The sequence below is a fragment of the Melospiza georgiana genome, chromosome 3 (genome assembly GCF_028018845.1).
Source record: "Melospiza georgiana isolate bMelGeo1 chromosome 3, bMelGeo1.pri, whole genome shotgun sequence".
In the NCBI taxonomy this organism is placed as follows: Eukaryota; Metazoa; Chordata; class Aves; order Passeriformes; family Passerellidae; genus Melospiza; species Melospiza georgiana.
The window spans coordinates 108,344,943-108,359,392 of NC_080432.1; the positions used below are offsets into that span (position 1 = coordinate 108,344,943).

A 14,450-nucleotide genomic window follows, 5' to 3' on the forward strand; every position below is an offset into this window, starting at 1 on the left:
GGATCTTTTTTAACAAAACCTGGTTTGGATCTTTCATATGATGCTATTCTTTTGTACTGAAAGCTGGCAAAACCAGCCAGACCTAAACAGACTTCACAACTGATCAAATCTGGAGGAAAAGATGAAAAGGAAAATGGGGAAAAGGAGACCACTGCAGACAAGATTATTACTCAAGAACACAAGTACATGGACCCATCTTTAAATCCTGAAAATCAGCAATGTACATCCTTCATGTCTGAGCTTTAAACTTCCAAAAAAGTTTTGTGAACACTGAAAAGAATTGAAGACTCTGAACAAATCCAGCAGCCCATTGCTCATCCCCAGGAAAGGCTCAGGGTAAACCCAATTCCTCTCCAACCATAATCCATGGATATATCACCAGTTATATCCAGGTTTGAGGCTTTACTAAAAGAGAAATTTCTAGACAGCTAACTGTCTGTATTTATACTGACAAAAGCTACTTTTTAAAACCTTTTTCTCTTCAAATCTGATTAATAACAAATCAATTCAATAAATATCTTCAGAAATCTTTTTAATATATCACTGCCCAAAAAAAAAAAAACAACCCAGAAAAAACCTGCAACAAGTGGACATTACTTGAATTAGCCTAACTATAAATCTGACTACTATACTTAAAAACAATTTTAATTCACCTCTGAAAGAAAATTCAGTGCAAAAATCCAACTTAGTCAATTCTGTACACACTTCTTGCCTATTTGAATTTTTAAATTTACCATATTACTCAATAGTTCCCACACTTATGTTACCATACTACAAAGGTAAAACAGGCAAGATCATATGCAAAACTGAATTAGCTGAACTGCAAGAGTCATCTGTTATTCAGTCTTTGTGCTGCTTAAAATCTGGCCAAAGATTTCCAGAGATTTTTATGGCTTAATGTTTACGTCTTTTCATGTCACTCCAAAATGTATGTTCAATATGGAATTTATTGGATTATAGGGAAAGATTCTGTTACACTTAGTTCTAAAAGCAGTTACTTACTGCCAAGAAAAAATAAAATCCAAGACATTACTATGACAATTGATCCTATCTGAATGGTAAGTTTCCTGCTAAAGTCCAGGCATATGATTTTTTTTAAGTAAACAACATCCCATAAAGATGGATAGTCTATGTGACTCTCATCATTATTTTTCGCAACTGCTGAGCTGAAATACCTTTCTAAGCTTTTTCTACAGGTAAAAACTAAAAAGAAATTCTAATTTCTTCCATTTTATCAGAATACAGACACCTACGAGGGGAGGCCAAGAGTTCTTTGAGTGTAGCCCCTTCATGACAGGGAGAGATGTGTTTGGGTCACACATCTAAGACTGGAAATTTCTGCACCCTACAATTAGTACTGCACCTATCCTTACTATGCCTGGGTAATGTACAAAGTTCACCAGAATGTTACACAAGATGCTGGGAGACTGTACCCATAGGTGTCCAAAATTTATAAGCACATGAATTCAAATTAGCATGCCTCCAACTCCCAGCAAGGAGGAATTAATGTCTGGCATTTTGCTGGTAAATTTACCAGCACAACTGGTGAATTCTGGTATTACAGGAAGGCCTAGAGCATACATGAAGATGCATGGCTTTCTAGCAAAAATCTCTGGGCTTCATTTGGGAAAAAGCAGTAGAATATCTAGGCAAGACAGACAAGAATCATTTGTCTAGATACCTGCAATTACTGTCAACTCAGTTCACAGTTTTACCAAAAAAAAAAGGTTATAGACAATTTAACAGTGGCACTAGATCTATCAGTTAGGATGAATTCTCTCCCTTCCCCATTTCTATTAGTCACATTTCTAATGAAATCTTGAAAATTAGGCAAACTGACAACATTTCTAAACTTTTGTCCATGTTCAGGTTGACAATGTACCTTTCTTGATCAGACAAATACTGACTATCCATCTCTCTGGATCTGTAATCAACTGGAGTTCTGGAGGCATCATGGTGTCTAGTTGGAGAACGTGATCTTCTCATCTGATGAATTTCATCTAAACTCCTGAAAAGCAGAAGTATGTATGATGATCTTGTTTTCTCATTAATAACAATGGATCACAGTACAAGCTGGTTGAAGGAATTCTTTAATTATAAATTATTAATCCATGATTTCTGTAAGAATGCCACTAAAAATTATGTAATTTATACATGCCACTATTATCCTACAAATATTCTTAAGTAGGATAATAATATTCATACAAGATTCTGCCACTGACTGAAAAAATTTCCAAACCTATGTATTAGTTATGGTACACAGATGATGAATCACAGAGAAAATATGAGTAAAAAGAGGTAAGTCTTACAAAGTTATGATTCACCCCATGAGTGCTCTTGAGTGAATAACGAAAGCCTATATCAAGTTCAAATACTGCACTAATAAATTAAGATAGAAAAAACAAGCTTTATAATTGCGAAAAATTCCTGAACAAGAGGAAAGTTAACAATGACACAAACAATTATACAAACATGAAAGCACTCAGAGTTTCACTGGAGGTGCCTACCTCTGTAATGGCACATTTGGTAAACGTGAACGGGGCCTGCCCTGATCGTCACCACGGTGAGGAGACACGGAGCGTGAACGATGATGAGGTGTTGTTCTCTGCTGCTCTGGCACAGTTAGCGTGGTGGATTTACCTTCTCTAGTACTAGACCTATAACCTACTGGCAAGAGGGTAACAAAAGGCAATTAGAGACTAAAAGTCTGGCTTTAGAAAGAATTCAGATGCATAGACTCCCAGGAGCACATATCCGAACACTTACACAACTTTCAGGTCATCACTCAGCTGTTGTACATCCCGATATATCATGCAGAATAAATCACTAGCATTACCTTTAAATGTCTACATGTACAGAGACTGAAAAAATGAGACTTCTTGATGTACTGAAGGATGTGGAGCAGTTTTCTTACTTGGGGAAGAATATTCTGGGTATTTTGTGTATATAAAAAAATATTTGAAAGGAATGTAAACAGTGCGGGTTTACCTCATCTAAAAAATTGTTAGAAGTAGTTACTTACTGCCAAGAAAAAAAAATCAAACACATGACTATAACAATTGATCTTATCTGAATGGCAAGCTTGGTATTATAGTCTAGCTATATAATTTTTTAAAGTAAACAACATCCCATAAAGATTGATAATTTATGTTACTCTAAATGCCTACAACAGCATTGACTCACACAGGGCTGCTCGTATACAAAGCATCCTTCTGCCTCTTATTTCAGTTAGAGATATTCTCCTAATGAACTTGGCCAAAGCCACCTACTTAAAAAAACTAACAGGATTTAGAGCATATTGTACTGAATATTGGGTGTTGCATACTGTGCAGAATATTTTTTTCCAAATATTGTGATTGAGCAGAAAAATTTCTCACAGTATTTTTAAATAGGACTTAAAAAAACCCCAGTGGAATGTTAGCACATTTTCAATATTTCAACATTGTTGTGACTTTTTCTATGTAGCACACTCTTTGCCTTGTTATACATTTTGACTCCCATCCTAAAACAGACAATGAAGCTTAGTAAGATAACAACTTTCAAAAGGTACCTGTTAATTTTCCAAAAGAACCTCAGGAGATCTGCTCAGACTTCACTTGCTCATTTCTAGACGTTTAAATGAGATTACAAGAATCCCATGACAGAAAATCCCTTAATGATACAGAAAGTCATCCCTTAAATCATCCTTTAATCACTTTAAAAATTCTTTCTTAGTTATCCAAATAATAATTTTTCTTCTCTGAATTTGTCTAGAATTAAAGTTACTGTAATGTGTGATTTTGTTCAGCTAAAAAAAAACAGCTTCTATCAGAAATCCTCTTTTCATGCAGGAAAAGACTATGATTTATCACCCAATTGTCAACTGGAAAAATTTAATAAATTAAATAAATTGCATTTTTTATGGATCTCACTACAGGGTTTTAACTTTGGGGTTTTTTTCATATTTTATATAATTTGTATAATTCTTCTAGTTCTTCTCTGGTCCTCTACAAAATGACGAACAGTCCCTCTTTTAGAAGTGTGCCCTGTATGCAGATTCTGCATGAGGCTTGATCAGGCATTCAATGACATTTTATGACCTCTTTAGCTGCAGGTTTGAACCCTGACCACAAACATCAAAGCAGCATTCACACTTTTTTCCCAAAATGTGTAAGAGTTTACCAATGCACCCTAATGGCCTCTAAAAATTGACAACATGCAGGAAAATATCTACTGGGGTCTGTCAACCTTTTAACAAAGTAGGACTTCAATGTTCTGCAGGTTTTGGTATGTTGCGCTGCTGGAGTACCTTACCTGCCAAAAAAGTGTTTCAGAGTTCTGTAATAAAACTACAAAGAAACATGAGGATCTCCCTGATCTCAGGACAAGGATTGGGTGCAAATTGTGAAGCAAAAGGGGGACATCCCCAGGACTTCAATGGAGATTCATGACCCAGGATTGCTGCAGAAATTGTCCAGGTCTTTTGTGAGAGGAAGAAAATACATAATAAAAGGTGGATGTGTTCCCTTTTCCTGGACAACTAAATCTAAGCTGTATTTGCAAAAATATAATTAATTTTCCAAATAAGCTTGTGTTAGAAAAAATCCTGTCCTCTCTATCAGTAGGAAGAGCAGTATACATGCATTAAACACTAAAACCAAAGAAATCCTAAACATCTTTTCAGTCTTTAAGCAATTCTACTAAAACACATACAACTTAAGTTTAGAAAATTAAATATAGATTTAAATTTAAAATATATTTCTAGTCTCCCTAAAAAACTGCACATAGGATTCTCCTGTAGAAGTTTAGTATAGAAAGATGATTTTATGTTATATTTTGCACAGCCAAGCTATCTCAGGAACAACACCTGAAATTTATGCAGTGTGTGCACACAAAGCTTACAGAACAGAGACAGTAATTCATACTTATCCCAAGTATTAATTCAACAATTGTCAAACTGGTCACGTCACACCCATACCTTCAGTGACCGTGACAGTGACAGCAATAGTAACATTTCCTCATATCCTCAAATACAAAGGCTCTGTGCTCTTCAGGGTGAGCAGAGAAAAATTTTGCATGGACCAGCATGATAGCAGCAACCAAGGTGATGGCAATTTATGCAGAAGTTTCTCAGCTGCTCATGGGAAACTGTCAGGTGTGACAGGAAATGAATGCAGGACGGATGATGAAAATGGATCTAGCAAATGTTTGATACCAGAATTATATTATTTTTTCTTAAAGACAATACAGACAAGTAAAAGATACTGTGTATTGATATATACAAGGATATACACAAGGAAAAGAAAAGTGTATTAATGTCACGCTGCTGCTACAGGAGGAAGGCAAATACAGTTATACAGGTTACATGTGACAGAAAAATTAACTGCACTGAAGAGTTATCCACAGAATAAACAATGTAAAAAGTGTATCCCCAGTGGTTAAAAATACCACTGGGGATATTGCCAACTGTATGTCAGCGCTTTTTTCGTTTTGTTTTTAATTAAGGAAATTATTGAAGGCTTGGTTAAATAGATTGGTCTGAAAACATGTTCAGATGTTATAAAAATTTCAGTGACCCTTATGGAGTACTGGGCTGGCCAGTACAATACAGATACAGAGTGACTGGTGTAAGAACAGCTCAGGATCACAAACTTACTTAAGAGACTTGAGCATCTTTCATATATACAGAGGTTGAGAGACTTTAAAGAATATTTTCTTTGTGTAAACAGATGTCAGCATACCTCAAAAACCCTGTCAAAATCATTTTTGTTAAACCTGAGCTTCAAATTGCTTTCAGCTGTTGATATAAACTTTTATGAACATATCTAAGAGCTGATTAAAAAAGGAGATGTATATCACTGCCAGGTACTACTAACAAATGAGGATGAACTAATTACATGAAAGATAAGATTAAGTAATTAGTGATATAAAAAGGGAAAAATACTTTTCTTAAAATATTTTGGAATTTGTTGAAGTACTACTATTTTTGATGTAACAATCTTCCACTGACAAGAAGTTATTCTTGGCAGCTGCTGAAACTTCTAGGAAAATAGGTTTTTTTGTTATTACTAAATTCTAATACCAAATTTGCCTTAGCAATTGGTAAAACATTTGAAATTATAGTTTTATGAATTTTCAAGGTTAGTTAAATTAGCAAAACTATTTTCCTTCATGTTTTTAGCTTGCATAGAGATGAAGTGAAATTTTCTGGTTTTACATTTTGTAGTCATGTGTTTATTTATTAGAAAATGAGCAATAACCTTTTTGAAAATCTTGAGATATTAAGGGGGCTAAGTAACTTCCTTTTTTTCTCTCAATACTTCGGAAAAAAAGAAAATTAATAACTTTCAGGAAGATTCTGCCTGACTAACCTGATCTTCTATCACAAGATCATTCTCTTACTGGATGGGGGAAAGTCTGTGGATGTTGTTTACTTTAAATTCTTGAAATCTTGTACACTGTTTCCCCAGAATTCGCCTGGAGAAGCTGGCAGCCTAAAGCTTGGACAAGTTTTCAAAGGGAAATATATTCTTATGTGTCAAGTGTTGTAAACTCAATTTTGATGTTCTTACTTCCCTTGAGAAGGATATCTTAAAACTAGACTAATCTGGTTGAAGCCAATAAAGGCTATTCCAAAATAGGGCACCACTATATTACATTAAAGGGAAATACGGATATTTTCTCTTCCTTCCCACATGCATGCTGTGCAAGAGAATGTGTGAGAGCTCTGAAGCAGACAAGAGCTGGGCTGCACTCTGGTGAGAGCCGTGGTACTGAAGGGCAGGGGGAGGGCAGGGGTAAAGGCCCTGCAGAACAACAAGGAACCTGCATGAAGCTTAGTTTTAACAAAGGAGGTTATTTTACGGAGAAGACACTGCAGTACTCATTGTGTGCAAACGAAGGGAGCACTCCAAAGGCTTAACAATTCAGCAGTGAGGCAAGTTAAGAAGGTTGGACAGGAGGGCAGAAATGAACATATATGAACTTAATCTCCAGCCACATTTGTGAATCTGTGCCTAAGGTTCTCAAACAATTCGACAGACATCGGGACTGGAAACCTTTTCAGGTCTTTTTGCCAAACACATTTTCATATATTGTCTAGGCTTTCATAGATTTGTGGCAGATGAATTTTCTTTGTCCCTGTGCTTAAAGTCTAACTCCCTTTAAAGTATATCCAACAAATCCCACACACTTATATGCATATCCACTTCCCATGGGAATCACGAGCAGATGAACTCCACTTAGAAATGCCAAACAAATGTGCCAATTAAATTCAAAATGGACAAACTTGTGCTTGGTCAAGTGAGCTAGCAGAATGTTTCTGATTGGGTGGACTTCAGAAGGAGCTTCCTCACTATGCACTTCAATTTTTTACTTGGAGACTCTCAGATCATTGAAAATCCAGTTGTAAAAATTAAATCCTGCTATTTTCTACAGTGATCGCTGAGAAAGTTTGGATCTGTGCATTCCTCAAAGGCACACCTGAGCATGAAATCCAAAGAAATGTCAATAAGACTCAGTTACTCAAATGCTGGCCCAAACAAATTCCAATATATGCAGCTGGACCATTTTGAATGCTTCCTGACAGGTAGAAAATTATTTATTTCAACTGGATGCATGAAAGGACTGGCAGAGCTAAAAAAGCCCCAGTTCTTAATAGAATTTACTGAAACTTTAAACATAAGTCTACAAAGACATACCAGTATCTACATTTTCAACTACAAAAAAAAAAACCCCAAAAACCTGAAACCAAAAAAAAAAAAAACAAAAACAAAAAAAAAAAAAAAAAAACCCAAAAAACAAAAAAGAGCCAGGAAAAATATTTAGAGCCTTTTGTTTATAGTTTATATTTGATTTTAAATGCTCACTCTCTCCACTGATGTAAAAATATCAAATATAATAATTAGGCATACATAATTGAATTTCTCTCTTAGGGACTGAGGTGCAAAGTATATAAAATAAGAAAAGAACCCAATCAACGTCAAAGGAAGGAGAATTTGTCTCAGCTAAAACCAAGATGATACAGCATTAATAAGATATCTGATTTATTTGCACAGTTATATTGCGTATAAATAAACTGTGAGATTATTTTAAACATTTTAAAAACACCACGATTTAATTCAGTAGTTTTCATCAGGAAGATACACCAAAAAACTGATTTAGTGCTGGCAATGACATAGTGACTCTTCAGTTAGCTTGGAACAATTGGGAAACATATTTATCTGACTTGTGGCAACAGTGAATGAGAACTAGAAGAATGTGGTATCCAAGATAATCCTCAAGATTTTCAGTAAGTAGGAATGCTGAACTAAAAGCCAAACCATGACAGTCTCTACAAGTAAATATTTATGAACATTTAGGGTAATGATAGTTCATGAAAGCTTATGAAAACCATAAAAAATATAGCCATGCTGCATGCATCTTAATCTATAGCCATGCATTATCAATAAAGTCCACAGAAGACTGCATTAAATCTAAGTTTCAAGCCAAAAGCAAAATAATTTTAAAAATGCTTTCAATAAAAACTGAAATCTTAAATGTTTTAAAATGTAGGAGTCTTTTACATTTAATTTGCCTTTTAAATAATGCTTGGAGCATTACACAGTAAGAAATTAACCAATTTCAACAAACCAGTGGGCCTCATATGAAGAGTGATATGCAAAATAAATATAAATGAATGAATAGTAGAATCCTTTAAATTACCAGGTATGGGACAGGTACTATGGAATAATCAGGAAAACTGTTTTTTCCACAATGCACTCTCCAAAATCAGTATCCTCAATATTCCAAAATATTATAAAGAAAAAAAATCCAAACAAGCAAAAAAGAAGAAGAAAAGAAAGCAGGACCATGCTGTTCATCCACGCACCTGGAGGAACAACTCCAATACCATCATCAACATCAAAATCTGAGATGTCACTATCACTGATTGGCCGAGATCCTGCACAACAGTAAGGTAAACAAATACCTGAACATCTGGTCATGTTATAATATGCAAAAATATGTTCATTCAACATAATAATGAAACCAAAAAGATGATTTTAAGTCAAAACAATCGAGAAGGAGAACTCAACTGCAGTGACTAACTGATGCTTCAGAAGATAGCTGAGCCAATTTAACATCTTACAGCTGCTGCAGCCTCCTTTCCCTTTCTCTTCCCCTCAAGTCCTCAGTAATCCTCCACTAGGACAGATTACCTCTGTAAGCCTCCAAAAGCAAAACTCAAGTAAAGGAAAAAAAACCACGTTTGTGCTACTTCAGTGAATATGTTGATTCAGCTTGCTGAACAGGAAAGGAGATGAGGCAACATATGGTGAGAGAGAGGAAGAGGAAACAGCACTGCCAGCTTTTAGAAGAGCTCAAATATCTCATAAAAACTAACCTTTCCTTTGCTCTCTCTATACACATCCTGAGTTTGGGCATCTATGCAGCAATTACAGCAGTAACACATATTTATAGTTCATTCCTGAATGTACACCGATTTCCTATGCATTGGCTGGAGTGAATGAGTTCCACGTTTTAGAAAAATCAGAAAAATAGCTTGGAAATGCATTTAAAAATAATCCCCTACATCTTTCATATTTCTAAGTAAAATCTTAGTTTAAATGAACAGAGAAACTACAATATCTCCTTTGAAATATCTCCTTTTAATGTGCCTCATACAAACCTGAAATCAGACTCATGAAAACAACCTTACCTCCAAAATACATTAATAAAATTCCTCTTTTCTGCAAAAGTACACTTTAATGAGCATATTGGAGGTTGAGACTAACTTTACGATGAAAAGTGTTTTTAAGCCTTGTAAGTCTTTAAGGAATTCTTTTTAAAAAATAAAATGCATTAATTTTTTTTAAATTATCCAATAATTATAAACTTCATTTTTCTATTTAAAAAGAAGTTTAGGAAAAAAACCAACTTTGAACAATTTTTTTTGCTAATGAAAGCCAAATCAATTCCAGCAGGTTTCACACACTTGAAAGTTATACATCACAGCTGTAAGGCTGACATGTCATAATGTCATAATTTAAATTGTGTTCCTGCCACACATTTTCATTACTTTTAAAGACTATGAAATAGTATCTTTTTTATTTTATTTGGAATTTAAGTACCATTAGACCATATCCAGCACTTCTAATTCAAAATTTAAGAGACCTTAATGGAATTTGGACCTACTTTGTAATTTTTTGCTAGTGCTCTCTCCACCATGAACATGTCTTCTTGGCATGAATGGTGATGGCTGAGGCAGAGGTAGTGAAGATTCATCATGTGTCTGTAGCTTATACCAATGTGGTTCATCATCTAAAAGTGCTGTCTCCAGCTCTATAAGAATCTAGCAGAAAAATCATCAGGTTTCAATTTTACTTTGAAGGCACACAGAGAAACACACACACAAAATACCTATGCAAATGTACTCAAAACCAAGCAATGAACTCAGAAGAAATGTGATTGCATGCATCACCTCTCCAAGAAATTCACTCTCTTCTTCTTGTACTCTTGGCTGATCCCATACTGTGATTTCAAGCATTCGTTCTCTAAAATCTCTACGATGTACATGTGAGTAGAGAAAAGTTTGATTCCATTTTGGCTCTAGACTTTTCTTTACTGTTTTGGTCCTTCTTTTACTTTTATCACTGAAACATAAATATTTTTCGTAAATTATTCATAGTGATAAATCAGAAAATACCATGTACTCATCAGGATGTAACTCTTTTCATTTTCTCTTAGGCAATATTGCCTAAATTAAGAAAGTATTTTCTGCACAGTGGATCACATTCTTAAAAAAGACTACAAAGTTAAATTGATACTGACTTGTATGATTCAAGTGTAATTTTTTGTTATAAATAATCTATCTATAAAAAATTATAAAAAGGAGTTCTTCATAAGCATTCATTAAAAGCTGATTCAATACATGGTAAATTAAAACATAATTTTATGAACTGGAATACTATTACCTTCTGTCTGGAAGAAAATACATTTTTACATAGGGATTTCTGGGGCGCCCATCTACTCTTGGTGGCAAGTCTGTTGCCTGTAGAACATTTACTATTAACTGATGTCCCACTTTGTCATACCAGAGTTTAACCTACAGGAATCAAGTTACCAGAAAACATTACTGAAAATGGAGAAGAAACAAAATTTTCAGATTGCATCAAAAATAACCACAATGTAAAAATTAGCATTTTTTTTTCCCCAGAGAAAATGAGATGTATTTCATTTAAGATCCCTTAATATTTAATTCGGTTAGATGGAAAAGATGATGGTATATACCAAGACTTTTATACTTATCACAGCAGAATAAAATTATTGTACTCATTGCATAATCTTAGAACTGTAAGTGCACCTAAACCAGCAGGTCTTAACTCTGCACCTTTAAAGCTACATTAAAGAGAAAGCTCTGCCTGCATCTAATCTCAAGGTATAGCTGAAATCTATCTACTCAGATTTGTGACCTTTTCAAAAGCGTATATGGAAACAATAATATAGAGCTACATAATTTCTTAAGAGAATCATAATTTTAGGAAATTTTTAAGCCTGCTGTATACTCCTGAATTAATACGATCAATATAAAAAAACAAAAAATGTGGAAAACAAAGTTTAAGTACTGACAGTATATTTGATAAGCAGGACTTCCATTAGTATTACAAGAAAGTTCCAAGATGTATCAAAATTAAAATACATTACTGAATAGAGTAATGCTTAACAAATATACAGGCCTTTAAATGCTCCCATAAAGAAAACAGTGATACTATTCTTGAATCTGCAGAGTACTGGACATGTACAGCAAAGTCACTATTTTCAGTGCAGAAGCTAAAAAATGACAAGTTTCAAGGCACTTTATGGGCTCTTCTCAATGTAAATTCCTGCACTCTTTGGTGTATTAAGACAACAATTTCTTATGTCTGCTATGATTAGAGTCAGGTCTTGTTAGTGCGTCCAGATACTATCAAAAAACTTTTGAAAAATGTTATTTTTACCAACACTGAAAATTTCTCTTGGTCTCCCAACAGGCCTTGGGAATGTGCAGGGCTGAAGGACCAGCACTTCACAGATTTCCATTAAAAACCCAAGAAAAACAAAATATGCTCACAGAAAGCTGCCCTGGTAGGACCTGAGGTGCATCCCGTAGGGCTCCAGGGCTAGTCGGAGATATAACAGAAATAGAAGGCCTTTCCATCTTCTGAGATTCAAAAGAACTTGAACCTAAAACCACATGAGAAACACATGAAATTACCATCCAAAATTTGGATAACTTATGAACTGCTTTTTCTTTGAATTGTATAAAATTGATGTAGAAAATAGAGTAAAAAGACTGGTTTTTTACCCAGATTAAACCTATCATTTTTTGGTTTATTAAAAAACCCATCCCAGATTAAACCTATCATTTTTTGGTTTATTAAAAAACCCATATAGTAAGAGTGTTCCTCAAACATCTTTGATAAACCATAGCAAGCGTTTTAAATAAAATACTGTTCTCTGACTGATTTACACATCTCCCTCCCCAGACAAAGAACACTGATTCTATGATCCTAAGTCTTTGATGAATACATCACATCTGTTGTATGGATTATACTCTCAGCAGCCTCTGAAATTTTAATAGGAAGACATGAAGGACGTGAATCTGGCATGGAGGATATTTCAGCAACTGCTGGACATCCTCAGTTCTCCCCCAGTGAAACAGAGCCCTCACTAATTATATGAACTTGTGACAAGTGATCACACCTTCCCTGTACCAGGGAAGGTTTCTAGTTGCAGCTCAGGAAAGGTTCAGATGGTTAAAGACTGGGAGCCATGGCCCTCAAATACTCTGGCTGAAAACATTCAAATGGAATAGTTAAAAAGAACACCAGTCTTTTGAAGTATGAACAAAAAATTCATGCAACCAAGGTTTTCTTGTTAAAAAAAAAGAGAAACAAGAACTCTGGACTTTGCTTGGTGCAGGAGGTGAAATCCTGACACCATTTGTACCTTTGGCAGACCCTTATACCTGTTCTCTCTTATGTTAGGGGAAGTAAATTATTATTTTGGTAGTAACAACACAAGATACAGAATGAAAAAATATAATTCTGCTAGCATTTGAAATCTGCGTATGTTTAATAAAATCCATATTGCTTCAAATTTAACACACAAGGCCAAAACCCATTGAATTTTGTCATGCAAAAACCTCAGAGCCAATGCAATTTCCACAGATCATCTTTCAAAAATTTGATAGCTGAAATAGTTTTGCTGGGAACAAGATCTTGCTTAAAGAAAAGAACGAGGTGTGTACTCACTAGACTCTAACGGGGGGTGGGAAGTCTCGGGAATCCGTGGAATATCACTAAAATGTGAACACAGAGCAATTAGAAACAACAGAGACAACCTTTGGCTGTGACAAATACATTGCTGGGACAGTGTTCTAGTAACATGGATTTGTTTCTGTTCTAACAGGTTACAAGGAAAGAAAGAGGAAATATTTGAAGACACACTTTCTACTATCATTCATGAAAATCACACTAACAAAACCCACTGTTTAGGTTAAGGAACTAGCAGATACAACAATATGAGCACCACAATGTTAACATTGTGTATGGATTACAAGATACTTTTACAACTGCAACAATAAAGAAAGAAATTTTAGGAAGAGAAAAATAAACAGTACACAGATATACTTCCTTTGCCAAAAGAAAGTACAGCTACGGTTGTTTAACTATTTTTTTGAGGAACAAAAAAAGACAAAGATTAACTCACTAGTAATTTTTATATAAACGTCTCAAGGAGTTCAGAGAATGAAACTGATGAAAATGTCTTACAATAATAAAAAAGGAAAACAAAGATTATTAGCAATGTTGAACAAACAAGTGAATAATGCATTTCTCCAAAGGATAAAAGAAAATGAAACTGTATTACAACTGAGTATGGACATTTTTCAACATATACATATCCAACACATATACAGATATAAGTAAGATAAACTGATTAAGTCCACACACATCTATCAGCATTTTCTCATCAATAAATTTATTCTTCCACCAAAACCTGGATGATGCTAGTTCCTGGCTCTTTCTATTCTCAGCTGTCATTGAAAATACATTACAAGAGCAAAAATCATCTAGTACTGCACATATCTGAACAAAGCAGCAGAGCAGGGAAATGGAAACAAAACTCTTCAGTGAATTATTTGAATGTATTTTCATCCACACAGACTAATCTAAAATTGGAACTGCAATAACATTTCTGAAGAACATTTACAAGATTTTAAGTCTATAGTTGAGAATTTTAAAGGTATTCAGGCAGTCTGCTCAGTGAAACACAGAAATCTTTCTGACTTGGAACTCAATAAAACTAAGACTTCTAGCTTTATAAAAGTCACTTATGAAAAAGAAACAGACACTGGTATCAGAAAAAGAAAGCAACAGTGCCCAATCACTGAGCCTTGAAGTCCCTTTTCATGTCCTGCAATTTAAACTTGTGGTGCCTGTGGTTTAAAATAG

The 14,450-nt window shown here is 34.6% G+C and overlaps 1 protein-coding gene across 21 annotated transcripts in view; it reads right to left on the bottom strand.

Moving 5' to 3' along the window:
* The window catches only part of RIMS1 (regulating synaptic membrane exocytosis 1), a 305,622-nt gene that overhangs the window by 103,215 nt on the left and 187,957 nt on the right, over window positions 1–14,450 (bottom strand). For 12 of the 21 annotated variants that reach the window (XM_058020424.1, XM_058020434.1, XM_058020426.1 and 9 more), the window contains 8 exons: window positions 13,251–13,297; window positions 12,068–12,180; window positions 10,932–11,062; window positions 10,439–10,610; window positions 10,153–10,309; window positions 8,849–8,920; window positions 2,508–2,667; window positions 1,883–2,008 (listed from right to left, as the gene is read on the bottom strand). In XM_058020424.1, the coding sequence (XP_057876407.1) occupies window positions 1,883–2,008; window positions 2,508–2,667; window positions 8,849–8,920; window positions 10,153–10,309; window positions 10,439–10,610; window positions 10,932–11,062; window positions 12,068–12,180; window positions 13,251–13,297 (978 nt within the window). The remainder of the gene's footprint in view (window positions 1–1,882; window positions 2,009–2,507; window positions 2,668–8,848; window positions 8,921–10,152; window positions 10,310–10,438; window positions 10,611–10,931; window positions 11,063–12,067; window positions 12,181–13,250; window positions 13,298–14,450) is intronic. The other 9 variants (XM_058020435.1, XM_058020427.1, XM_058020433.1 and 6 more) reach the window with 1 other exon arrangement.